Genomic DNA, 25,687 nt, shown 5'->3' on the forward strand with positions numbered 1-25,687 from the left:
GTTTCTATCTGTGTGTCTCCATCCTGGGGGCATGGGAAATCCATAGGGCAGGGTCCTCTGCCCTCACCCCTTGAATCTTCAAGTTCTGGTCTGGACTCTACCCATAGCCAACCCCAGGAACTGTGGAAATAGATTCTCTTCTCTTTCCTTCCCTTTCAGGCAACTGGCTTGCATTTCCGTCACACGGACAACATCAACTTTTGGCTGTCTGCAATAGCCCACATCGGTCTGCCTTCGGTAACACTCATCTTTGCTCTTTACCAGCACCCCCACCACACACATGCTTTATCTCCCTGGGACCCTTCAGTGTTCATCTCCATGTGTCTTTGAACCTTGTTACATGGTCTCTGCCTCTATTTCCCTGTTGGTATGTCAAGTGAAGGGAGGTGAAGGCTCCCTGGCCCAGGCTGCATTGTCCCCATTAGTCAGTGAGGCCCCTGTATAATGCAGGAGCTGGGCCTTATGTTGACTGGCCATCTTTCCACCAGAATTTCATAGTGTGAAGCAAGGACACACCACATCTAGGTGATCGACTTGGAAGCCTAGGCCAGGACCCCAGCTGGACACATGCTCTGCGTCCTCTCACTCTGACTCTGTTTGTTTCTTACCTGTAAAGTGGGGATGGTGATCCCTCCCTATCTACTGTATAAGGTCGTTACGAAGGTCGTTTGATCTCTTTTTGTAGATTGTAAATTAAGGCATGGTAAGACTATGCTGTGTTTTTCTGCACTATAGGAGAGAACTATAAGACAAGGAAATGGCAGTTAAGAAAGAAGCTTTAGTGAGAGGCAGAAACAATAGAAACATGTATCCTCGGTGAGGCCAGAATGCCTTTAAGTCCCTAGATTTGGTCCTTTCTTATGTATCTAAGGTAACCGAGATGTATTGAGGTTAAACTTCATTACAGTCATCAGGTGGCATGGGAAATCATGCCAGGGGTGACTTAGCTCTTAGAGGGGACCCCGCTGGTTAGAGACCTCTGGCTTGGACACAGTGATGGCACGTCCTGATCCTGTGTGGTCCTCGGCAATGTGTGTCTCTTTGGGCCCTTTTTGGGGTCATGGCCAGCTCCTAGTATGCCCCCTTTCTGGTGAGAGTCCAAGGTGAGGGATAGAGGCTGGCTGTGTCTGTAGGATGAATAGAGGTACCTATTTCTCCTGGAGCATGTGGCCTGCATCCTGTAGACTTGATAGTCTGGTCTGATGTTTGGTTAATGTTTGGTTTGGTTGTGTGTCTGTGGCTGGGCCTCAGCTGGAGTGTGTCCTAGTGCCTTCGTTTACATTGAGTATGGGGATGAGTGCTGGCTGTAAAGAGTTGGGGAGATTGACCCAGAAGCCCCAGGCAACAAAGGAACACACATCCCAGGTCAGATAGGAAGACGCATTCCTCAGCCCCTCTTTCCATATCTGGTGCTGCTTAGAAGTCTCCAGTGGCAGTAATTGGATGGTTTCCCCTCCAGACCTTCTTCCCAGAGACCACGGACATTTATGACAAGAAGAACATGCCACGGGTGGTCTACTGCATCCATGCACTCAGGTGAGAGACCGAGACTTGTCATCTGGGTTCCTTGGGTGGATGCAGCCAAAGTCAGCTGCAACAAACACTGACACAGGAAGGACAGAGGGTAGACCCCAGGGAGCGCTTCTCAGAGTGATGTTTTCACTCTACCTAGTTTTGTTTAGATCTATGTATGTGCTGGAGGGCACCTTTACGTGTGATCTCTGTGGGTGAAGGGAAAAGGCAGGCAGCGAAGAGCCTTCAGCTTGTGACAGGGGTGCAGAGAAGTCTGATTAGGATGATCAGGAGGGTCACATGCTGTCACAGTCAGTGTGAAAAGAGAAGGCTATTTAGTCCTACTTACAGCCAGCCATCAGCAACCAGTTGGCTAAATCATAGAAAGTGATTGACCTGTTCCTGTGTCCACCATGTCATCTCCTCCTGACTTCATTTCCCGCATCCTTTCAGGTGACCATGCCTTAGCTCAGCGGGTCTCTGCTTGCTATGCCCTTTCAATCCTCTGTCTCCATCCAATGACCTGCGACTGCAGTGTGTCCTTCTCTGTAAAGCCTCCGCAATCCCCACAGACCTCCTATAGCATCTTACTTATCTGCTCCAGCATTGCCTTGGGCTGACTTACTTTGCCTATCTCCCTGTAAATGGGGGGTGAGTTGTGGGCAGGCACTGAATGGTCTTCATCTCTAAATTCCCATAGTATCTCCTGCAAACCTATTCTAGGCAGCCTGTCAAAATGAACAGGCCCCAATTCCTTCCATTCTTTCCCAGTCTCTTCCTCTTCCGGCTGGGATTGGCTCCTCAGATACATGATCTATATGGGAAGGTGAAATTCACAGGTAAGCCCAGCTCCTCCCCCAACCTCCACAGTCTGGGTGGGGTCTTGGGGGTTCGGGACCTGATGAAGGGCACCTGTGCTCTCATTGCAGCTGAGGAACTCAGCAACATGGCCTCTGAACTGGCTAAGTATGACCTCCAGCTGCCTGCCTTCAGCAAGATCGGGGGCATCCTGGCCAATGAACTCTCAGTGGATGAGGCTGCAGGTAGAGATCAGGCTCACCTGTTGGCGTCGCTCAGTGGGTATGGGAGGACTCTGAACCTTACGCCCCCAAATAAACTTTGGTTACCTCTCATCATAGGCAGGGCCATTAGGCTACCTGGCTTGCCTGGCCCTGTGGATAAAGGGTAATGTCAAAGTGGTCTGCAGCTGATTATACTGTAGCTGGACTGGGGTTTGTTCTGGCCTCCTGACCTTGTTTTCATGTCCCCTCCTAGTCCATGCTGCTGTTCTTGCCATCAATGAGGCAGTGGAGCGAGGGGTGGTCAAGGACACCCTAGTGGCCTTGCAGAATCCTAGTGCTCTGCTGGAGAATCTTCGAGAGCCTCTGGCAGCCATCTACCAGGAACTGCTGGCTCAGGCCAAGATGGAAAAGGCTGCCAACGCCAGGAACCGCGTAAGGAGACTTGGGTGGCAAGGGCCGAAAAGCTGGGTGGCCTGGAAAGTCTCTAGTGAAACCAGGATTCCTATCTGTCTTGTCTCTGAGTAAAGTTGCCTGGAGAAACTAACTTGTCAGTTACTATAGAGAAATAGGAGAGGAACTGAGGAGAATGATGAGAATTCAGAAGAGACGATGGAGGAAAAGGTTCTGGGGCAGGGCTGAGAGGTTGGAGTGTAGAACTGGATGATACTGGACTGGAGATTCCCAACGTTAGTTCAGCTCAACTGTGTCAGTACCGGGCAGCGGTGGAGGGGTTAGGTCACACAATTTCCCCAGATTTCTTCTACCCAGACTGATCTTTGGCTTTGAGAAGACCCCCAGAAGACCAAATAGTTATACAGGGAGGGAGGAGTAAGAAAGATTGAACTGGTTTTCCCAGGTTCCCCTCTCAATGTAGTTTTTGCAGAATGATGGAGAAAGCCAGGACATCTATGACTGCTACCTAACTCAAGCAGAAATCCAAGGCAACATCAACCATGTCAACGGTAAGAGGGACAGGCCAGGACAGGTTTGAGGGATTAGCCCCCACCCAGGGAGTTTTGAGGTTGGCTTCTCTCAGGCCAGAGGCCCATGACATCACTTGGGCCAACCTTTATTTCAAAGTCAAGGCTATATGTGTTCTTTACGTCTGTCAGTGTCTGGAGAAGCAATCACAGTCAAGGGGACTTCTGTTTGAATGGAGAGCCATGGAGAGGACAGAGGCAAAGGGGAAGGCCATTCAGGCCTTGTCGCTGGGGGCAGTTGGTCTGGGGTCCTTCAAGAAGAGAGTTTGGAGGATGGATGGATGGGGGTGGGGGATCAGGGCAGGAGAGGCTGCTTGAAGGCCCAGGATGGAGTGTGCACCTGCCTGTTTAGGTAAGGGTATCCTCAGGGTCTGGAGTGATGAGCTGGGGAGACCATGAGGATCAAGCTAAAGAGTTTAGGCTGGGCCCTAGGAGCCCAGGGGGCAGGGGTGGGGGTAACCCTGGGCAGAAAAGAAGCGGGCTGAGCCAGGAATGATGAGGGGTTGGCTTTCTCACACTGTCCCTTATGGAGTCTTGATCTTTTCAGTCCATGGGGCTCTAGAAGTTGTCGATGATGCCCTGGAAAGACAGAGCCCCGAGGCCTTGCTTGAGGCCCTTCAAGACCCTGTCCTGACCCTGCAAGGAGTGAGGAGAGACTTTGCAGACTGGTACCTGGAACAGCTGAGCTCAGACAGAGAGCAGAAAGCGCAGGTCAGGCTCTGTCTATGGCTCACTACCTTCTCTATCTGACTATGGACGGTGGAGAGCCTCACCACTGTCAGTTCTTTGTATCTAGTACGTGCTGACTTCATGCTGTGTGTGTGTGTGTGTGTGTTAGTCGCTCAGTTGTGTCCAACTGTTTGAACCCCATGGACTGTAGCCAGGCTTCTCTGTTCATGACATTTCCCAGTCAAGTATACTGGAGTGGGTAGCCATTCCCTTCTCCAGGGGATCTTTTCCCACCTAGGAATTGTACCCGGGTCTCCTGCATTGCAGGCAGATTTTTTTTACCATCTGAGCCACCAGGGAAGCCTATTTAAATGGTTAAATTACCCCAAAGTCTAATGGACCAGACTGATCAGCTTCTGCCCTATGAGAATCTCTCATACTGACCACGGGACCCCAGGGGGGCAGCCCAGTAGGCAGTGATATGCTCCGCCATTGCTGAGTTGAGGCTTCAAGTTAGCAATCTTATTTTCAATGCTGTTGACTTTCTCCCAGACACTATATTTGTGTTGCCTGTGTTGTTACTTCCGATGTTTGCTGGGTAAGAAAAAGCCAGAGGTTAGAGATGAGTTCCCAGGGCTGGGCGGGCCAGGCTAGTCTGCCAAAAGCGGGGGTGGGGGTGGGTGGAGGTGGGATTGCGGGTAGATGACTGGGTGGACCTGCGGCTCTCGCTGGCAGCTCCTGAAGCACATTCATGGCCCCAGGAGGACTCTCTTCTACTGCATCTCTTCCCTCTTCCAGGAGCTGGGCCTGGTGGAGCTTCTGGAAAAGGAGGAGGTCCAAGCCGGTGTGGCTGCTGCCAACATAAAGGGTGATCAGGAACAAGCCAGTAAGTCACCTCCAGACTGAGATCTGGTCTGGCTGTATCCCTGGTTCTTGGAAGAGTATGTAATTCCTTGGCTGGCTTCTGTGTAGAGCAGCGCAGACTTCTGCTCCATTTTCCAGCCGCCACCTAGTATGCCCTATTCTTGGCTCCCTAGAGGGATGCTACAGTTAAATTCATTAAGGCCTTGGAGATAATGACAGTCAGTTCTGCACCAGGCTCAACTCCTGGGGCAGGCAGTTTCCTTGTAAGCACTTGCCCTGTATTTTGACCGTTTCAACCTGCTTGTGTTCCTTTGGCTTCCAAAATATAGTGATGGCCCAGATGAGAGAGAAACTTGTGATGTAGCTCAGTTTCACTTAAAAATATGCTATACAAATATAATTCTTTAGTAAAAGAATGCGAGTTAGTGATTGTCTCCCTCCCAGGGGATCAACCTGGAGAGCAAGTGTGAAGAAAAATAGAGCCCCAAGCGTCCTGCAGAGGCCTGTGGACAGCATACCTGGCGCGAATGCTTGCCTCTGTCTGGACTTGCTCGGTCACCTTTCACGTTTGTCTGGCAGGCTCTGCAGAGCCCCCAGGTCACTCCTGGCTAGTGGCCTGCCTTATCGCTCAGTTCTTTTCCTCATGCCAGAGTAATCTGACAAATCTGATCTAATCTTCTTTGTTGAGCACCTTCAGACCTTCACGGGTTCTTCCATATTTCTCCAAGACTTGAGTCTCTTTTCCTCCTTCTCCTGGTATGTGAGACTTTCCGAGTATCTCTCCAACCCTTCTCTTCACATCCCACCAGCCCAGCCGAGTCAGACAATTTGTTCTTGCTTGATGGCCCCAGCCTTGCCCACCGCCAGGCCCCCCACATTGTCACCGATGGAAACCAGATGAAAATGTCCTGCAGAGCTGCCTCACAGCTTCCTCCTCTGTGAAATCTTCCTCCTCTCTCCCCTGAAGTCCCTCCTCCCCTGCACTGCCAGGGTACTAGTGCAGAAAGGAAGTACCTTTCACAGCAATGACAGCAATGCTGTGTAGTAATTCTGTATCCTTATTTTTTTCCAGTAGATTTTGTGCTCCTTGATGGCAATACCCATATCTGCCTGGCATTTTATAAGCCCCAGCATTTGAAAACTAAAACTACATTGATGCACCATGGCCCCTTTGCAGCCCAAATGGCTCTGCCTTGAAGCCAGTTCCCTGTTCCTCCGCACTGTCATCAAGATTCGGTCTCTGGAGCCTCTTGACCAACCTCATCTTAGCTGCGCTCCATAACCTCCTGTCAGTCTTGCGCTTGCCACCTTAGGAACTCACCTCGTCTGTGACAGCCGCTCCTTGTTACCTGCTGAGCTACTCAACTTCTAGGCCTGACAAATTGCTTCTTCGAGAACCTCTTCTTAAAGTGACCCAGCCCCTTTTCCTCCTGAACATTTAGAAATACATTTGGAACCTAGCAGAGGTTCAAAGCCATTTCCACTCAGAGATTGCCCCCAGAACCTATTTAGCTAGGAGAGTGGAAAGGGCCAGCCTCCACGGCCTTTCTCTCCTCCCTTGCAGTGCTCCGGGCTGTGCAGAGGATCAACAAAGCTATCCGGAGGGGAGTGGCAGCTGACACTGTGAAGGAGCTGATGTGCCCAGAAGCCCAGCTGCCTCCAGTGTACCCCTCTGCCTCGGCTGTGTACCAGCAGGAGCTGGCAGTGCTCCGGCAGCAGCAGCAGGGGGTAAGCCCTAGAAATGAGGGTCCAGCTCTCAGGTTCCCAAGCAGCTGGAGGGATCAGAGCAGTCAGTCCAGAGCACCCCCGAGGGCACTGTTAAATGCTGGCAAGTGACTAGGGGTGGGAGGTGGGCTACCATCCTTGCCATCCTGAGTATATTATAATAGCAAATACCTTTGAGCAGACGCTGCTTTAAACACTCATTTAATGCTAAAAGAACCCTATAGGATAAGTATTATTTCCATTTTAGAGATGAAGAAACAGATGCTGCGGTTAAGTAATTTGCCCCAAACGGCTATAGCGGGCACTGCTGGGAGTGCATGCAAAGCCGAGTGTACTTGAAGCCTATGCTTTTTACCACTCTGCTATCCCGCCTCCCCTCGTCCATACGGCTTCTCTGACAGTGAAGTGATAGGGCCTTCCCAGCCTGCTGGAGGAGTTAGAACACATCTGAGGGTCCAAGCAGAGACCGGGAGGGAGCTGTAGATGATGTGAACGGAAGACAGTTTCACAGGAGAATAGAGGGGGCAGAGCTTGGGGTAAACCTGGGAAGTCTTCTTGGAAGAGAGGAGTCTCAACAGAGAATCCTCCCCACAGCAAGCATTTACAGAGCCTCAAGTCCAGACACAGCACCTGGGAAGGGGATGGTCTCAGTGAATGTGAGGAAGTCTATGACAAGGAAGCAAAAAATAAGTCCTAAGAAGTAAAATATAGCGACAAATGTGGACTTTAGAGCCAGACTGCCTGAGTTAAATTTCAGCTCTGCCACTTCCCAGCTATGTGACCTTGAGCCAACTATTTACCTCCTCTGCCCCTCGATTCATGTATAAAGTTGGAACAATAATATGTTTATCTCATAGGATTGTTGTAAGGATTAAATGAGTTAACATCTGTGCTTAGAAATTAGCCTGGCATGAAAGTTTTAGCCATTATTATTATTGTTATTTGCAGCATTCTGTTTGTAGAGGACAGGAAGGGTGCTCCAGACAGGACTGAGCTCAGGGTGAAGACTGGGCAGGAAAGGGGCCCTTCGGTGTGTGGCATTGCACACCTCTCTCTGTGCCCAGGGCTGACTGCAGTTCTCACTGTGTGGTAGGGACCAGTAGAACTCACTGGTTGAGTGTGGGCTCTGGTATCTGGCAGTTAGGTTTAACTTATGTTACTTAACTATGGTCTCATCTGTGAAATGGAGATATTAATGGTACTTACCTCTTTGGCTTGTTAGAAAAATTAAGTGATAGTGTGCACAAAGTACTTATACATTGAATACGTCGTAAGCATTATTAAGTTTAATTATTAGTGAGTGGATTAGGCCATAGGGGTTTTGAGATGTAGACTCTGGGATGTGGGAGAGGCTTGGGGGCAGGAGGGCAGCTGGGCCCCCAGCCCTTCACCAGCCCGTGGAGACTCAGCCCTCCCTGTGTTGCAGGAGCTGGCCCAGGAGGAGCTCTTTGTGGCTGTGGAGATGCTCTCAGCTGTGGTCCTGATCAACCGGGCTCTGGAGGCCAAGGATGCTAGCAGCTTCTGGAGCAGTCTGGTGAGCCCCGCCACGGGCCTGGCCGAGGTGGACAGGGAGAACGCTCAGCGGTAAGAGAGGTGTAGCCGCATACTGAGGGAGGGGATGGGTGATGGAGAGAGTGTAGCCAAGACTCCAAGTTCTTGTGCTTGGAGGCTAGCCTTCTGCATGATGTCCTGTTCCTGGGCCCAGGCCCCCTCTCTGGGTCTATTTGCAGTTCCCTGACCTATATTTCTTCTGGGAGTGGTTGGGTTCATAGTCATTCCTCTTTCCTCCATTTATTTAATCTTTCATTGCTAATGTTTGAGTACCCACTCATGTGCCAGATACTAATCTAGGTGCTGGGGACAATAGCGAACAAAACACAGTTCCTGCTGTCATCTGACTTTGTGCTAGCAGAGGAAGAGAGGCAAAAAAGCAAATACGTTAAATGATTAGAAGCGCTATGGTGATAAACGGGCTTCCCTTTATCCTTTCCCTTTATAAACGGGCTCAGTCGGTCAAGAATCCTCCTGTAATTGTGGAGACCTGGGTTTGGTCCCTAGGTTGGGAAGATCCCCTGGAGAAGGGCATGGCAACCCACTCCAATATTTTTGCCTGGAGAATCCTGTGGACAGAGGAGCCTGGCGGGCTGCAGTTCATGGGGTCTCAAAAAGTCGGACAACTGAGCGACTAAGCATAGCATGCATGGTGATAAATAAAACAGGGCAGAGAGGATGAAGGATGTGGACCTGGTAAGGGTGGTTTGTGTCTGCTACGTGGTATGGTTATAGAAGGCCTCTTCGGTAAGAGTGTCATTTTGAGAGAGACCTAAATGGCATAAGTGATTGCCATGAGCTATCTGTAGCACAGACTCTGAAAAAGAAGTGTCCTTGGTGTGTTCAGAGAACACTGGGAGACCATGAGGTGGAGTGGAAGGAGGGGAGGAGAATAATGGGAGGTGAAGCCTCAGAGACCTGACCATGTAGGCCTCTGGTTTTTGCTCCAGGTGAGGAGGAAGCCATGGGAGGGATCTGAGTGAGGAGGGAGGTGATGCGATCTACTTTTAATAGGATCACTCTGGCTGCTGTGCCAAGAATCTCAACTATGGGTTAGAAGGGAAAAAGCAAGGAGACCCGTTAAATGTCTATTGGAGTAATCCAGGCAAGAGATGATGGAGGCTTGGCCTAGGGCCATGGCGGTGGAGGTGGTGAAAAGGAGCCATATTTTGGATATATTCTGAAAGCTGAACTGACAGGATTTGGTTATGTGGTGGATATGGAGTGTGAGAGAGAGTCAGGTGTGACTTCAAGATTTTTGGCCTGAGAATATTTTTGGAGCGAATATTTACCAAAATGGAGAAGACTGTGGAAGATGCAGACCAAGTGGGGGAATCAGGAGTTCAGATGTGAACTGCTCAGCTTGAGGTGAGTGTTAGACATTCCTGTGGAGATGCTGAGCAGGCCGATGGCATTTATGAATGGTTGTAGGTGTACTTTGGGGAGTCATTAGCATATGGTGCTTCAAGCCATGAAATTAGGTGAGATCACTTAGAATGTGAGTATGGCGGGAGAAAGGCTTGAAGACTGAGTCTTGGGATGCTCTGTGCTTGGAGGTGAAGGAGGAGGTAGCAGAGGAGACTCAGAAAGGGCAGCCTGTGAGGTGAGGGGAGAACCGGGAGAATGTGATGTCCTGGAGGCCAAGCGAGGAAAGTCCAGGAGTTTCCCCTGGCCTCTGGCTGGTGGTGCACATGCTCCCCCCTCATCCTCACTCACCTGGCGGCCAGGTACTTTGATGCTCTGGTGAAGCTGCGACAGATACGTGGAGTGGACGGGGCCTTCCTGAGCTGGAATGACCTACAGGCTGCAGTGAGCCAGGTCAACGCCCAGGTCCAGGAAGAGACCGATCGTGAGTGGAGTCCAGGACAGGGGGATGACGGCCCAACTCGGACAGCCCCACCCTTTAGCCGTAAGTCTGGGCCCTCCGCCCACCTCACTCTCCCTTTCCCAGAGGTCCTTGCGGTCAGCCTCATCAACGAGGCTCTGGACCAGGACAACCCTGAGAAGACCCTCTCCTCCCTTCTGCTTCCTGCTGCCGGCCTGGATGATATCAGCCTGCCTGTTGCCACTCGGTACCATCTCCTCCTTGTGGCGGCCAAAAGGCGGAAGGCCCAGGTGAGGTTTGGGCTGGCTGGGTTGGTCACCAGCACAGGAAGAATATCCCCTGCCCAGTATGCACCCTGGGAAAGCCAGTCTGCTGGACATGGTCCCTTCTGGGGGTGGGAAGCAGGGGGTTTCTGATCTGGCCTTGGGGAAGAAGGGCAGAGCCCCAGCTGACAGCACAGAGTGACCGGTGGGCACCTTGGGTGTGGGAAGGGCACAGGTCTGGGGGGCTGAGAACCCAGGCTGCATTCCCTGTTCTGACGCTCAGTGACCGTGTGACTTACAGCAAATCCCTAACGTCCCTGAGCTCTCCTTATACATCTGTAAAATACTACATGCCCTGGTCCTACCTCCCTACTGGAATGGGGATGAAAAACCAAGTGAGCTGATGAATGTGGCAGGGTTTTGAGCCTGTAATGCCCGGAGTAGGGCGTAGCATAGAGAGTGGCTGAGGGCTACTAGTCCTAAGCCAGACTAGCTGAGTTTGGATCCTGGCATCTGACCCTTCACATGTTACTTACCCTCTCTGGGCCTCAGTTTCCTCACCTACCAGCTTGTGATAATAATAAACTTACCTCAGAGATATAGGGTTTAGGTGCGATAATATGACAGGGACACCAGCTAATGTTGATCGAGTTCTCACCCTGTGCCAAATCTTGTCTTATGTACTTTACAAATGTTAGTTCATAAGTGCTTTAGAACACTGCCTGGAACACCAGTGCTCAATAAAATGTTAGTTCAGAAAGTTCATCTATGAATGAGGAGAGTGGGGAGGGAGTAGAGTCTGGGGTTGGGGCTGGGTAAATCTAGGGAGGGTACAAGCCTGACAGCGAGGAGGGCACAGGCTCCCTTGACCTGGGTGGCAGAGGAGCATGGGGAGGCATGGGGAGGGGAAGGTGGAGGTCAGGGTCAGGACTGGCCCGAGAAGCTGTGTGCTGAGGCCTACGGGAACAGGGAGGAGGAGTGGGCAGAGCCCATCACCCTCCGATGTGGGCTCTCCCTGGACATGGCTGAGGCACAAGGGCAGGAAAGGGAACTATTGGGAGCGTGGTGGATGCTGAAGGTTTAAGAGGGTTCTGGGGTGCTGTGGCCCAGCTGAGTTGACGCATGGCCTGAAAGCAGGGTGGGAAAGAACCCTGTGAGCCTGGCAGCAATCCAAGGGAGCCACACGGCTGTGCCCATGCAGGCCCCAGAGGGGCACAGAGGCTGCTTGTCCCCGTGGCTCCCCAAGTCAGCCCGCAGTTTGGCTCCCCTGGGCACCTGGGCTTGGAAACCTGGGGAGACCAGCCTGAGCTCTCATCGTATCCCATTGTTCTCAATTTGTCAGGCGACAGGGGATCCCGAAGCTGTGCTGTGGCTGGAAGAGATCCGCCAGGAAGTGGTTAGAGCCAACCAGGATACAGATGCAGCCCAGAGAAGTAAATGGGCCGGGGTGGAGGTGGGGGGCAGTACTGGAGGGGAGAGGGTTTGGGGGAGGCGAGGAGATGTGGGCTCAGTGGGAGCCCAGACAGTCAGGTAGCCTCCCCAGTCACCTCCTTCTCCATTTCAACTGATTTGCGGAGGCAGGCCAGAAAGAGAACAGGAGGGCTGCTGCTTTGACCATAGGATGGATTTCCTAGCAGTCAGCTGGGCAGGAAATCCTCTGGAGTCGAGAGCCCCTGGTCCACCCACTGCCTCCTATGCCTTCCTGTGTGCACTTTCCTCCTGCAGTGTGAGCGTGTGAAACAGGTGGGGGCCGAAAATCCATCCCATTTTCTACTGGCAGCTTGAGTTTGGGTTTCAGCAATTAGCTCTGGTTAGAGAATGTTTAGTCTCGAAGTTGGCAAAGAGGGGTTGGCTTTGAGGAAAAGTAAGGGCCAGGTCGGCACAGACACTGCCGTTCTTGTGTGGGATGCTGCTGATGTTAGTTCTCAGGGTCTGGAATCCATCTGTGTGTCTGTTAGTGACTGGAAGGCAAGGGCTGCATCAATTCCCCCCACTTCTTAGACTTTATTCTCCTCCTATGAAACTGTGCTGTGGTGTCTCTGACCATGTCTTGCCCCAGAACTTCTGTACAAGCCTTCCTTTTACCACGCTCTAGTCCAGCCCTGCCTTCCCTGGTGGCTCAGTGGTAAAGAATCCGCCCGTCAATACTGGGGACACAGGCTTGATCCCTGGGTCCGGAAAATCCCCTGGAGGAGGAAATGGCAACCCACTCTAGTATTCTTACCTAGGAAACTCCATAGACAGGCGCCTGATAGGCTATAGTCCATGGGGCTGCAGAAGAGTCAAACACGACTCAGTGACTAAACAACAGCCGGCCCCATGCTGCCTTCTGCCAGGAAGCCTTCCTGGATGGCTCCCTTTCCCTTTAAACACAGCTGCATGCTGCTGCTGTTCATCCGTCCATCCTGGGATGTCCTTGTCCCTTCCATCACACAGCATGATTTTGAGTCCTCCTTCTCTGGATTCCTTCACAACAGACAGGACAGAGCCTGTGGGAGGGGCTCAAGAGAAAATTGACCACTTCCTCTCTATACCCCTGTTAGTGGCTCTTGGTGTGGCCGCCATCAATCAAGCCATCAAGGAGGGCAAAGCAGCCCAGACAGAACGGGTATTAAGGAACCCTTCCGTGGGCCTCCGAGGAGTGGTTCCCGACTGTGCCGATGGCTACCAGCGGCTCCTAAAAGATGCCATGGCAAAGAAGCAGCGCCCAGGTAGTGGCCTCACCTTGCCTCTCCCCTTCTTGGCCAGCCCCAGTTACCTCTCATCTTCTCTGAGCCTTCTTTGCTTATTTGGCTTCTGCTTAGGAGATACAGCACTCTGGGTTCAACATGACATGAAGGATGGTACTACCTACTACTTTCACCTGCGGACCTTCCAGGGGACCTGGGAGCAACCCCCTGGCTGCCGCCTCAACACCTCCCACCTAACTCGGGAGGAGATCCAGGTTGGTGGGGCCCCTGTGAGAGAGAGGGCTCATGGATGGGAGGTTTCCTGGGGGAGAGGCTCCCACCCACCAGGACACCACAGGCCCTCTCTTCTTCTACTTCTGCAGTCAGCTGTCACCAAGGTCACCACTGCCCATGACCGCCAGCAGCTCTGGAAGGCCAACGTGGGCTTCATCATCCGGCTCCAGGCCCGCCTCCGTGGCTTCCTGGTCCGGCAGAAGTTTGCTGAACATTCCCACTTTCTGAGGACCTGGCTTCCAGCAGTCGTCAAGATCCAGGTAGCAGACTCTGGCCTTCTGAGGTGTCAGAGCTGGACTTCTCTGAGGTTCAGAGTTTCCTCCTGCTTCTTCTTTGCTGAGTGGAGTTGGGATGGTCTTTTGGCCTCTGTACAGTAGTAGTTAAGGGCATGGATGCTAGAGCCCAGACTACTTGGGTTTGAATCCCCTCTCCACCATGTTAACTAATTACTTACTCTCTCCCAGTTTCGTCATCTGAAAACTAGTCATCTGAAAGTTGTAGCACCGCTCTTCCAGGGTGTTATGAGGTGATATCTAAAGTACATTTAAACAGTATCTGGCAGATAGGCAAGAACATGGGCAAATGCTAGTTACTGTTGTTATCATCATACCATCCAGAGGGTATGAGAGCTGCTTTTTAGCTTCCCCACAGAGAGAGTGGAACAAGATTTAGCCACGACATCAGGGTTTAGACACCAGGAGGACTAGAAAGGAGTAGTGAAGAGATGGTAGTGGTGATTGTTAAACAGAAAAGGGATGGAATCCCTTAGGGAAAGAACTTCTACCTTTCTCTCCAGCCAACCCTTTCCATTTTTATTCTTCCAACCTTTGGGTGGTCCAGTGTAGCCTCTGAGACCGACCCGTAAGTCACTCAGGCACGAGGCCTTGGGCTGAGGCACTTTCCAAGCCAGGAACAGTGGGAGCTGAGCAAACAGAGGCCTCTTCAGGCAGACGTGACCTGGAGGGTCTCATGGCAAGGTGGGCTGTGTAAAGACTTTATTTCATGAATACCTCCAAATGCCCAGTATCTGCAAAGCATACCATTTGGCATTGGGCAAGGGCGAGAGATGGTGTGTGAGACACAGATGCGTGCTCACGTCTCTTCCTCTGCAGGAACTGGAATACATTGGGTGTTCGATGTTGTGGTAGTGGGGACACAAAAATAATAGCAGAGAACCCTGAGGGAGCCAGAGGCTCAGAGATGGGCCAATGCCCTCAATGAAGATATGGGGTATGTGGTCACTGAGAGTGCAGGTGTTAGATCCTGGGGCTGCAGTTTGCATTTTGGTCCTATTACCCTTAGGTACCTTACTGAAGCCCTTGCCAGCACCGGTTTCCTTATTCATGGTGATGGTTCTTGCCTCATGCTGATTGTGAGGGTAAAGCAGGAAAATTACATGTAGCATTTAGTGCGGGGACATGCTCTATTGGTGAAAGCCATTATGAGATGTTAAATTTTGGGGCATTGATCCCAGAACTCAGAACCTTAGCCATCAGCATTTAGTGTCTGAATCAATCCTCCTGAACGCAGCCTGGAATTTCACACCAGCTAAGGAGCAGAGAAGCCACACCAACAGTGGGAAAGGGGACAGAGTCAGAAGGTGAGTTTGCCACCCATCCTAGGGCTGTGCTGACTCTGGCCTGGGTCTGGGAGGCAGAGAAGGGAGGTGGGGCCGGAACCCCAGGCCACCTGCTCTCCAGCGAGGGAGAGTGAGAGTCAGAAATGGAGCAGCCTGGGTCTCCTGAGAGCTCTGACCCTGGCTGGGACCCCAGTCAGGGTCCTGAATTCTCACCAATCCAAATTGAGAGACCTTCTCTCTTGAAGGAGAAGCCATGTGGGGATGGGTGGGTGGTAAGAGCAGAGAGGAGACCCCTCCGTCTTTCCCTGTAACAACTAGCAGTATGTCAGGCAGTAGGGGAGTGGGAGGGGAAGGAGTGCTGAGAAAGGACATAGACTTAGGGCTCCCTGGGCTCTAGGCTCCAGAAGGGACAGCTGGTGCCATGGGGCCAAGCTACCTGTTTTATATCCTTTCCCAACAGAAGGATGGTGTAGGTCTTAGGGGGAAAGGCTGGCCAGGAGAGTTGGCTTTAGGAAAGGCTGGGAGAGCAGTTGGCTGAAAGGGGATGCTCTTTTTAAAAATGTTCTGGCTGTGCCGCATGGCATCTGGGATCTTTGTTCCTCTGCCAGGGATTGAACACGTACCCCCTGCACTGGAAGCACAGAGTCTTAACCACTGGACCACCAGGGAAGTCCCTGAAAGTCAATGCACTTGACACATTAAACCATGACATCATCAGCGGCAGAGTGTCCTCCAGGGTCTGAGCACCCAGGAGAAGTTTAATGTGTGCCTTAAAAGACAGGTATCAGTAGGTAGAGATAGGGCTGGGGTGAGGGCATAGACAGACAAAGGTATGGGGCAGCAGATTGTAAGGCATGTTTAGAAGAAAGTGAAATGTCTGAGGTGTAAGGAAGCAGGACCCAACAGACAGTCAGAGAGGAGTGTGGGGTCAGATGGTGGAGATTTCCTGGAAACTCTGGGGCTGTGAGAAGCATGGTCCAAGTAGTGTTTTAGGAAAATTCACACAAGCTTGGGGTGAAAGGGAAAAGGCCCACAGGAAGGACACCAGAACAGACGGGAGTCATGAGATTTGTGTCTTAGAGACCAAAGCGAGTGTGATTATTGAGGAGAGGGTCATTGAGACGCCTTTGTAGCAGACTAGTCAGCGAGGAAAGGCCATCAGCCTGACAGCTGAATTCCTGGGGACCTTGGAGGGAAGATTTGCTTAGGCCTGAGGTTCAGAGCTAAGTGGTAGAGTTGTGAAGAGAAGCGTGAGTTATGAGAGCATGAATGACCAGCTAGCTGCCCAGATGGCCACTGGCAGAGATGGTGGGCACACAGCTCTGTGCCGGCACACACTTTCCAGCCGTGCCACCATTCACGTCTCCAGACTTCGGATTGTGTGATAGTGTGTGGGTAGGTTTTTTTAAAACGTATTTATTTGGCTGCACTGGATCTTAATTGCAGCACGCAGGATCTTCGCTGTGTCATGCAAGGTCTTTCATTGCGGATCACAGACTCTCTAGGTGTAGCACGAAGGCTTAGTTGCTCCATGGCATGTGAGATGTTAGTTCCCTGACCAGGGATCAAACCCACATTCCCTGCATTGCAAGGCAAATTCTTAACTACTGGACCACCAGGGAAGTCCTATGGGTAGTATTTTTATGGGTGGATGAGTATGTCGCAGGGGATATGGTACATGCTGTGGTGAAGTTGGTAAGTGTATGCTTTACTGATATCTTTTAAGCTTGTGTCTTAACACTTGTTTCTGTGAGGAGGTGTTGGTTATGAATGTATGTTTGATTGCATAGTGCACACGTCAGAATTTGTGTGCGCGTGTACGTGTTTGCTGGGTCCAGGGAGGGTGGCAGAGGGCTTGAGTGGCTACATGCAGATATTTAGTCTTCCCCTTGAAGTTGGCAGTTCTTTGAGGACAGAGCCAAATTTGCCTCTCCATTCTCCTTTCCTACCTCCCCACCACTCTTTTCTGGAGAGTCCAGAATGAGGCTTTTCCCACAAGCTTTTCAGGACAGTCAGGACCAGCTGGGGTCATCTTTCTCCCCCTTCTGATTGGCAGGCTCATTGGCGTGGTTACAGACAGCGGAAGATTTACCTGGAACGGTTGCAGTATTTAAAAGCGAACACAAATGCTGTAATCAAGGTAGCTCCCGTGATTTGGGTGGGTTCCTGGCTCTCTTAAAGGACCCTCTGAAGACCATTTGTAGTCTTCTCACCTCCCATGAGCTCTAGAGGAGGCTGAATTGGCCTGGGTCTAAGGGCGGGCCCTGAGCCTGGGGCTCTGAGTCAGTCTGTCTCTGCCCCCAGATCCAGGCTTGGGCCCGGATGTGGGCAGTTCGGAGGCGATACCGGAAGCGTCTGGGCTACTTCCAGAAGAATGTGAGTGTCATTCTGCTCCCCTTGTCCCCGGACCCCACCTTTGTCCATGAAACCAGGGCAGGGGCCACCAACAGTCCTTTTTCCATCTGCATTCATGACAGGTCAACTCCATCGTGAAGATCCAGGCATTTTTCCGAGCCAGGAAAGCCCGGGATGACTACAGGATGTTAGGTAAAGTGCCTGGTTTCCCTCCTCTGTCTATGCAAGTGACTGTCCTTGCGAGCTTCCTGGCTTTCAGCAGTGAACGAGGCGGAAAGCCATACCACCCCTTAAACTGGGGCCGTGGAGAAGTGGTCTGACCTTCCTGAGCCTTTCTCTCACCACCAGCTAACACCTACAACCTTGAGCATGCACCATAGGACCCAAAGTGGGCCGAGGAGTGAGGAGGTGTGCTCCTGCCTTTGCCAGTCCCCCAGTTTGCTGGGAGTGGTAGGAGTCCCCTGCGAGTCAGGCAGGTCCAGGTATCCCTCCTGGAGCCACACAGCAGGTTAGGGGGAGGTACTAGTTGTCTGTGCAGGAATGTGGAACAGGGCTGGTGACAAAAGCCTCCCTGCCCCACCCCAGCAGCAGATAGCCTTATCACAGGAAAAGTCCCTTGAACCAGCTCCTGTCTGTACCAGGCTTTGATTTTCTTCTTCTTACTATGACACAAGTCAAAAAAGCAAAAAAGAAGAGAGAAGGGGAAAGGGAAGAAAAGGCTCTTCTCCCTATAGTTCCAGCCTTTCCCCACTTTGCCCTCTTCCCTGACCCATGACTCTTCCCCGGTTAGTGGCCCAACCCACAGGAAGGCAGACCTGGAGTCCTTTCTGCAGTCCTGGGGAACTTGAGCGGGTTCCATCTTCCTGCCCCATGGTTCCCAATAGTTGAATATCCCTCTAAAGTCTTACAGAGGTCCTTCAGGGCCCTCTTGATTCCTGTGTCAAAGCCCAGAAACCCAGCCTTGGAAGTCTGCCTCCCTTTGGTGAAGTGGACTAGTGGTCCATCTCCAGGTAGGCCTCCAACCCTGGGTTTCCTGAAGAGGTAGGCCCCTTTCCTTCCCGGGCCCGAGACTACGCTTCTGGGCTTCAGGGTTGTGTACACTGTCCAGGAATCGTCTCCTGCACCGCCTCAGTCCCTCCTCTCACCTGGCCCTGTGGCAGGGATGCCTGGGCACCTCTCTGACCACAGAAACTCGGCCCATTGGCTTCTGGGCAACTAGCTGCTTTTCCTTCCTTACCTCTCCCCAGCTTGGCCATTTCTGTTTTCTGTCTTGCTGTTGCATGAACACAGGTGCCCTGGAGGCATCCTTTATCTTCTTTTTCTTCTTTAGTTTATAGTTTTTCTGGAAGAACTTGTTTCCACACCCCACCCCCCCACTCCATGTAGGGAGCTGCCACTTCCTAGCCATGTGGCCCTAGGCAAGTTACTGAACTTCTTTATTGCCTCCACTTTCTCACTTATAAAATGGAGATAAGGATCAGGTCGAGTTGTTGTGAGGATCAAATGAGTTAAGTGCTGTATCTCCTTGAATTCAAGATGCCATCAGTTGTCTTTGGTTCCACCACTCTTCACTCCTCAAAGATCTGTCCTCCATGCAGTAGCCAGATTAGTTTATTAAACCTTGTGATCTTATCACTCTCCTTCTTAAAACATGTCAGGATGCCTCACTGCCCTGGGGATAAAGTCCAGCCTCCTAAGTGCAGCTCCCGAAACTCTCTGACCCAGCCTCTCCTGCACCTCTGGCCTCACTGACCCCCGCCCTTCCCCTCACCCCCTGCACCCTCCACTCCATGCTCCAGACATGGCCTTTGGTGGCACGCTTTTACTTTCCCAAAGGTCCCCATGCTTGCCCCTCGCAGAGCACTAAACCACACTGTAGTGACTTGTTTAATTGTCTGCTTCCTTCACTGAATAGCCTTTAAGGACCAGGCCTAGTTTTGTTCATCTTCCACATCTCACCCTTTTATTTCTTACTAGCTGTGTAGCCTAGGGCAAGTTACTTACTCTCTCTGTGCCTGAGTGATCCCATCAGTAAGTTACAGTGTATAAAGTATGTAAAGCACTTAGAGCAGTTTCTGTTCCATAGTGAAAACTGTATGTGTTCAGTCAGTTCAGTTCAGTCGCTCAGTCATGTCCAACTCTGCAACTCCCATGGACTGCAGCACGCCAGGCCTCCCAGTCTATTACCAACTCCCAGAATTTACTCAAATTCATGTCCATTGAGTTGGTGATGCCATCCAATTACCTCATCCTCTGTCGTCCCCTTCTCCTCCTGCCTTCAGTCTTTCCCAGCATCAGGATCTCTTCCAATGAGTCAGTTCTTTTCATCAGGGGGCCAAAGTATTGGAGTTTCAGCTTCAGCATCAGTCCTTCCAATAAATATTCAGGATATTTGTTGTTATTCCCTGTAGCTTAGCCCCGAGACTCTTCTTTGCTCAAATGCTCATTCCAAAAGAGATTCAAGGAGAATCCATCTAGCTCTGATCTCCCTATATTGTAAAACCCATTGTTGCGTGAAGGTCAGGCAGGGCTGAGTGGAGGCTGATAGGTGGAAGTGAACTCAGGATGAAGGATGAGTAAGTCGAGCTGGAATGAGTGGGGAATGAATCAGAATAGGGGGGCCCAAACTGAACTGAACTGAACAGAGGCTGCTAGGGCTTTGACTTGGGGGTGAGATGGCACTGAGATAGGCCCAGGTTGGGGTGTGGGGGGAGCCCAGGCAGAGGAAGGCAGCTTTTGTGTCCCCCCTGGTTATAAGACAAGGAGTTCAAAGACAGGACTGGCTGGGAGGCTGCCCACTGCCCTCCAAGTGCAGGCAGAACTATTAGAAAAGAACTGGAGTTGGGTACCTGCTAGCTTCAAGCAGCATGGACACTGAGGGTGGGGCTACTGGGGAAGAGGGCGGCGAGGAAGTGTCTGGTGAGGACATGTCTAATCCTGACACTGCTTCTCTTGCGGCCAGTCCACACACCCCATCCCCCACTCAGTGTGGTACGCAGATTTGCCCACCTCTTGAATCAAAGCCAGGAGGACTTCTTGGCTGAGGCAGAGCTGCTGAAGCTCCAGGAAGAGGTGGTCAGGAAGATCCGGTCCAATCAGCAGCTGGAACAGGACCTCAATCTCATGGATATTAAGATTGGCCTGCTGGTGAAGAATCGAATCACCCTGCAGGTGAGGGGCCCACCTGAAATCTAGCTAGCGGCCTCTGGAGAGCTGATGCTGGCCACTCTCTGGTTGCTAATCAGATATTTTCTGAATGTCTAGATTTTATCATCTGGCTCAGGTCCTTGTTCCAGCGGTCCTCTGCCCTTCTAGTCATTTGTTGGGGGCACATGATATAATGGAAAGAGCACTGGACATAAAATTGTAATGCCTGGCTCTGCTGACTCCTCGTGATGGGACTGGAGGCTGGTTGTTTAACCTCTCGGTCTGTTTCCTCATTAGTAAAGTGGGAATAATGAGAGTGCTCACCAGGGCAAATGTAAAAATAGATATGAAAGCTCCTTAACCTGTCAGTTACCACACATGTATGCTGTGATGAGGTAGAAGTGACGCAGCAATATCTCCACCTCAACTCTGTACAACAGGCTAATGAGAAGTAAGAGCAGGAATGAACAGACCTGGCGCCTCAGTCCTGCAACCCATGTCTCTTTGGAGACTCACCTGGTGAGAGCAGAGATGCCAGGTGGAGTCTCAGGACAGTAGGAGGCCCTTCCTCATCCGAGAACCGTTTATCTCCCCTGGCTCATGCCTTGAATACCTTGAACAGCAGAAAGCCCAGGCTCTTCAAAGCACTGACTCTAGACCACATGTTCTGTGTTCTGTGCTGGCCTGGATGGGTTGCATCACCTGCTCCCCCGCTCCGGCAGGAAGTGGTCTCCCACTGCAAGAAGCTGACCAAGAAGAATAAGGAACAGCTGTCGGATATGATGGTTCTGGATAAGCAGAAGGGATTAAAGTCGCTGAGCAAAGAGAAACGGCAGAAGCTAGAAGCTTACCAACACCTCTTCTACCTGCTCCAGGTGAGCAGAGGGCTTTGGGAGGAGACATCTGTATTCTCTCCTGAGGCCCTGGGACCTGAGGCCTTCATGTCTAAGCCCTTGCCTGCATATCAGGAGTCCTTTCCTGCCATCCTAATATTCTGTGCCCAGGGAAAGAGACTGCCTCCTTTCATTTGTCTGTAATGTTCCTAGTACCCCTGAGAAAGTGTAGCAGTGCTCTCTATTCCTCGTTCCAGTCAGCAAAGCCTTTCTTTCTCTGGTCACTAGTCCTTGAGGTACATTATCAGCCATTCCTATCTCCCCATTGCTTTCAGACTCAACCCATCTACCTGGCCAAGCTGATCTTTCAGATGCCTCAGAACAAAACCACCAAATTCATGGAGTCAGTGATTTTCAGTCTGTACAACTATGCCTCCAACAGCCGAGAGGCCTATCTCCTGCTCCAGCTGTTCAAGGCAGCACTCCAAGAGGAAATCAAGTAGGTTTTCCGGAAGCAAAAAAAATGGGAAGAGAAGGGATTAAGAGATGCCACTGTTGGCTCCTTTATAAGGTGACAATTTATTGAGGTTTGAAGGTAGAAATGGACTCAGAAGACCTCTTTTCTCTGCCTCCCATGGAGGCAAGGCATCTCTTGGGACAGCCCGGGGGGAGGACACGTGCTGACATGTTAACATCACAGCTGAGACAGAGGTAACAGGACTGTCCTTAAAAAGAGGGATGCCAACGCAAGCTTTAAATAAAATCTCAAAAGGAAAAGCAGCTCTTCTATACCAAGGCAGGAGACCAGCTTCAATGACCTCTTAATCCACAGGTCAAAGGTGGAGCAGCCCCAGGATATGGTGACAGGCAACCCAACTGTGGTGAGGCTGGTGGTGAGATTCTATCGGAACGGGCGGGGGCAGAGTGCCCTGCGGGAGATCCTGGGCAAGGTGATCCAAGACGTGCTGGAGGACAAGATGCTCAGCGTCCACACAGACCCTGTCCACCTATACAAGAGCTGGATCAACCAGACTGAGGCCCAGACAGGGCAGCGCAGGTGGGCAGATGGGCAGAGGGAGCGCTGTCTTTGATCAGCTTGGTCTTGGGCCTCACTGGGGAAGCTTGAGTGTGCTTTGAAGGTGGCATATAAATGAGCTTGCTGATTTATGCAAATATGACACCAGCCCTATAGGATGAAATAAGGTAGCCTTTTAGACCCCCTCTGGTAATTAACATGGAACTGATGTAAATGACACCGGACCTGGTGCGCTTAACGTGGAGTAAGCCCAGATGAATATGCAAATATGTATAATTGCTGTGTCAGTGCTTGCAAATGATTTGTCAGATATACTGGGAGCTGGGATAGGACTCCTTATTGATAGGCGTATAACTGAATATTCAGATTTATAGATGAATAGGCAAATGAGGTAGTGGAAGAAATAAATTGGCCTTCAGATTGGAGGCAGTAACTGAGGTGCATAGGACCTAAGGAGATGGAGCCACGGAGGAGAGTAGGCAGTGCTAGTGGCTTCTCTGGATGGCACACAGGCATATGGGGGCGGGTACTGCAAGGCCCTGGCCCAGCCTTCACCATCCCCACAACTACCAGAGTTGTACAGGGCAGCCCTGGTCTCCTCTGGTTCCCCTTGGGATCTTTCCACAGACCCCAGGCCCTCCATTTCCTCCTACACTCTTCCACCTCCCCATAGGTGCTTCATCCCTTCTTCCACCCACATCACTCTAGTCCTCTCTGAGTCCTTTCTCTTATTCTGGCCTAAACCCTGGGCTGCCCTCAGCAAGGATGTATGAGATCTTGTTGTGAGATGAGTTTAAGGGGTGGAGCCTCAGGAAGGGGAGACCTTGGGAGGGGTTTCTGGCTGATAGCTTGTCTCTCTCTGCCCACAGCCACCTCCCCTATGATGTCACCCCAGAGCAGGCTTTGAGCCACCCTGAGGTCCAAAGACGACTGGACATCTCCCTCCGCAACCTCCTCGCCGTGACTGATAAGTTTCTTGCAGCCATCATCTCATCTGTGGACCAAATTCCGTATGTGCAACAGCCTAGGCATGGATCTCCGGGGGGCTCGGGCATGGTGGGGAGAGCAGAGCAGTCCTGAAGGATGGCAGGCAGGAAGGGAAACTGGGCTGGGGTTGCTCGAGGGCTTCCAGGAGGTGGGTGGAGAAGGCTCGAAGCCCGTGCTAGAGACTTGTCCTGGATTATAGCACACATGGATCTAGTGGGCAGTCAAGACATCCCTGGGCCAGAGAAAGGAACCTCAAGTGATTATGGGGACATGTGATTGTCTGAACGTAAGTGGTGGAAAATATAAAATTTTTCAGTCTGTGGAGTCAAAAATAAGAAAACTTCACACCAGTAAAGCGCTTCATAAAAGTCCTTTCCTTTCTTAAAATTTAGTCAATAATTATTTTCTGAAAAGCAAATGATTGAAAATGTTGACAAGGTGGGTCTCCTCTAGATCGTCACTCAGCCAACCACCCTTTCTGGTACTCACTGGTGCCTGGGGCAAGGTGGGGATGCGGGAGAGGGGAGCCCACAGAGCTCATGTCCCTGCTCCCCAGACCTGGAAGACTGGATTAAGGGTTTACAATTAGGATTCAGAGAAGATTGTCCTAGGACTGATAAAGGAAAGCACACAGTGAGCTGTAAACTTCTCTCCCTGGCACCCCAGGAGGAGGCAATAGCTTTGTAAAGTATTTAATTAAATTTGTACGTGGCACATCCATAATAGGAATAATAATAATACGGTCCCAGGGATCGAACCCAGGTCTCCCACCTTGCAGGCAGATTCTTTACTGTCTGAGCCACTACGGAAGCCGTTTGAATTGTACTCTACCATTACTTTCACAAAAACAATTTTTCTTGAGCCTCACGAAAGCCCTAGGAGATAGAGAGGGCAAGAATGAACAGTGCCATTTTCCAGACCAGGGAATAAACTTGTAAGGGGAGCACAGTAGCCTGAGCTGACCTCTCTGGTTAGTGGTGGAGTCAGGACCAGATGCTTCTACTCCAGTTCGTTGTCCTCCTGGGCCTGCCTTTAGCCCAGACCAGGCCCTCACAGATGCTCTGTGATAACAGAGCCTCCCGGGCTGTCCTGGGGCGGGGTTCTGGCTGTAGGTGTCAGACACCTAACGTACAGGCTCAAGCTGCTTCTGTGGGGAAGGCAGGATGGACACTGGGATCTGGGGTGTCCCCAGGGGAGACTAAAGGGGGCCAAAGAAGAGGCTCTGGGGACAGGCTAGAGGCTCTGTGAGAGCTGGCCGGGCCCTGGTCCTGGGTGCTGACACAAGGGCATGAGGGAGGGACAAGGCCCAGAGATGTTTGGAGGAGGCAGCAGGGAGCTGGCTGTGGGAAGTGGAGGGCCAGCTCTGGTGTGGCTATGCCCAGGGCAGGAGAGGCGGGCACTCAGGCCCTCACGCTGGGGTGGGGGCAGGGCCATAGTGCACCTATTGCTTGGCCCCAGGTACGGGATGCGATACGTGGCCAAGGTCCTGAAGACAACTCTGGCAGAGAAGTTCCCCGACGCCACAGAGAACGAGATCCATAAGGCAAGTGTTGTCGCCCATCCCCACCTTGAGAGCCCTGCTTTGCCCTGATGTTGGCTGTGAACCCCCAGAATGAGACCAAAGGACCAAAAAAAAAAAAGCCTATGCTATAAAAAGCCAAGAAGGCGAATATTCTCCACCCTGTCAGTCAAGCCTGGCTCACCAACAGGGCTCAGGTGGCAGATGGGAAGGCGTTCAGGACAGGGGCTAACAGCAGACAACCCTGGGCCTGTCAGAGCGGGTTCCAGTCCCAGCTGTGGCGAACGTTTGCTGCGTGACCCTGAGCAAGTTGCTGGGCTGCTCTGGGTCTGTTTTCTATACAACGATGGGATTGACCCAGGGGGTCCTTCCAACCTGCTGAGCTGGGAGAGCGGGGCCGGGGCAATGGAGGTGGACCACAGGCGCTTCTACGGCCGTCTCCTCTGCCCTCAGGTGGTGGGGAACCTCCTGTACTATCGCTTCCTGAACCCGGCTGTTGTGGCCCCCGACGCCTTTGACATTGTGGCCATGGCAGCGGGCGGCGCGCTGGCGGCCCCCCAGCGCCACGCCCTGGGGGCTGTGGCTCAGGTCCTGCAGCATGCTGCGGCCGGCAAGGCCTTCTCCAGGGAGAGCCAGCACCTGCGCGTCTTGAATGACTATCTGGAAGAGACGCACCTCAAGTTCAGGTCTCGGTCCCGGCTTCCTGTTCCTCTCCGTTTCCTTCTTCTCCTCCTCTTCCTGTCTTCTTTTCACAAACCACTTCCTTTCACGCACAACTCACTCTCTCAAATCTGTGAGGAGGGGAGGCACAGAGGATAGTTAGTGGGCTGGAGGATAGACTGTTGGAAGGATTCCCA

At 51.7% G+C, this 25,687-nt stretch overlaps 1 protein-coding gene across 2 annotated transcripts in view; it reads left to right on the forward strand.

Annotated features, from left to right (window-relative positions):
* Positions 1-25,687, forward strand: part of IQGAP3 (IQ motif containing GTPase activating protein 3) — a 39,273-nt gene that overhangs the window by 6,788 nt on the left and 6,798 nt on the right. The window contains exons 4-29 of one of the 2 annotated variants that reach the window (XM_043878972.1): positions 160-237; positions 1,460-1,536; positions 2,284-2,351; positions 2,442-2,555; positions 2,788-2,966; positions 3,409-3,496; positions 4,062-4,225; positions 4,982-5,069; positions 6,612-6,775; positions 8,199-8,356; positions 10,051-10,172; positions 10,275-10,438; positions 11,754-11,844; positions 12,955-13,122; positions 13,216-13,355; positions 13,464-13,634; positions 17,010-17,093; positions 17,258-17,329; positions 17,431-17,500; positions 20,271-20,479; positions 21,178-21,330; positions 21,624-21,787; positions 22,121-22,345; positions 23,194-23,334; positions 24,770-24,854; positions 25,284-25,516. In XM_043878972.1, coding sequence (XP_043734907.1) covers positions 160-237; positions 1,460-1,536; positions 2,284-2,351; positions 2,442-2,555; positions 2,788-2,966; positions 3,409-3,496; positions 4,062-4,225; positions 4,982-5,069; positions 6,612-6,775; positions 8,199-8,356; positions 10,051-10,172; positions 10,275-10,438; positions 11,754-11,844; positions 12,955-13,122; positions 13,216-13,355; positions 13,464-13,634; positions 17,010-17,093; positions 17,258-17,329; positions 17,431-17,500; positions 20,271-20,479; positions 21,178-21,330; positions 21,624-21,787; positions 22,121-22,345; positions 23,194-23,334; positions 24,770-24,854; positions 25,284-25,516 — 3,470 coding nt within the window. The remainder of the gene's footprint in view (positions 1-159; positions 238-1,459; positions 1,537-2,283; positions 2,352-2,441; positions 2,556-2,787; positions 2,967-3,408; positions 3,497-4,061; positions 4,226-4,981; positions 5,070-6,611; positions 6,776-8,198; positions 8,357-10,050; positions 10,173-10,274; positions 10,439-11,753; positions 11,845-12,954; positions 13,123-13,215; positions 13,356-13,463; positions 13,635-17,009; positions 17,094-17,257; positions 17,330-17,430; positions 17,501-20,270; positions 20,480-21,177; positions 21,331-21,623; positions 21,788-22,120; positions 22,346-23,193; positions 23,335-24,769; positions 24,855-25,283; positions 25,517-25,687) is intronic. The other variant, XM_043878973.1, reaches the window with a different exon arrangement.

This window comes from Cervus elaphus, chromosome 20 (assembly GCF_910594005.1).
Source record: "Cervus elaphus chromosome 20, mCerEla1.1, whole genome shotgun sequence".
NCBI lineage: Eukaryota > Metazoa > Chordata > Mammalia > Artiodactyla > Cervidae > Cervus > Cervus elaphus.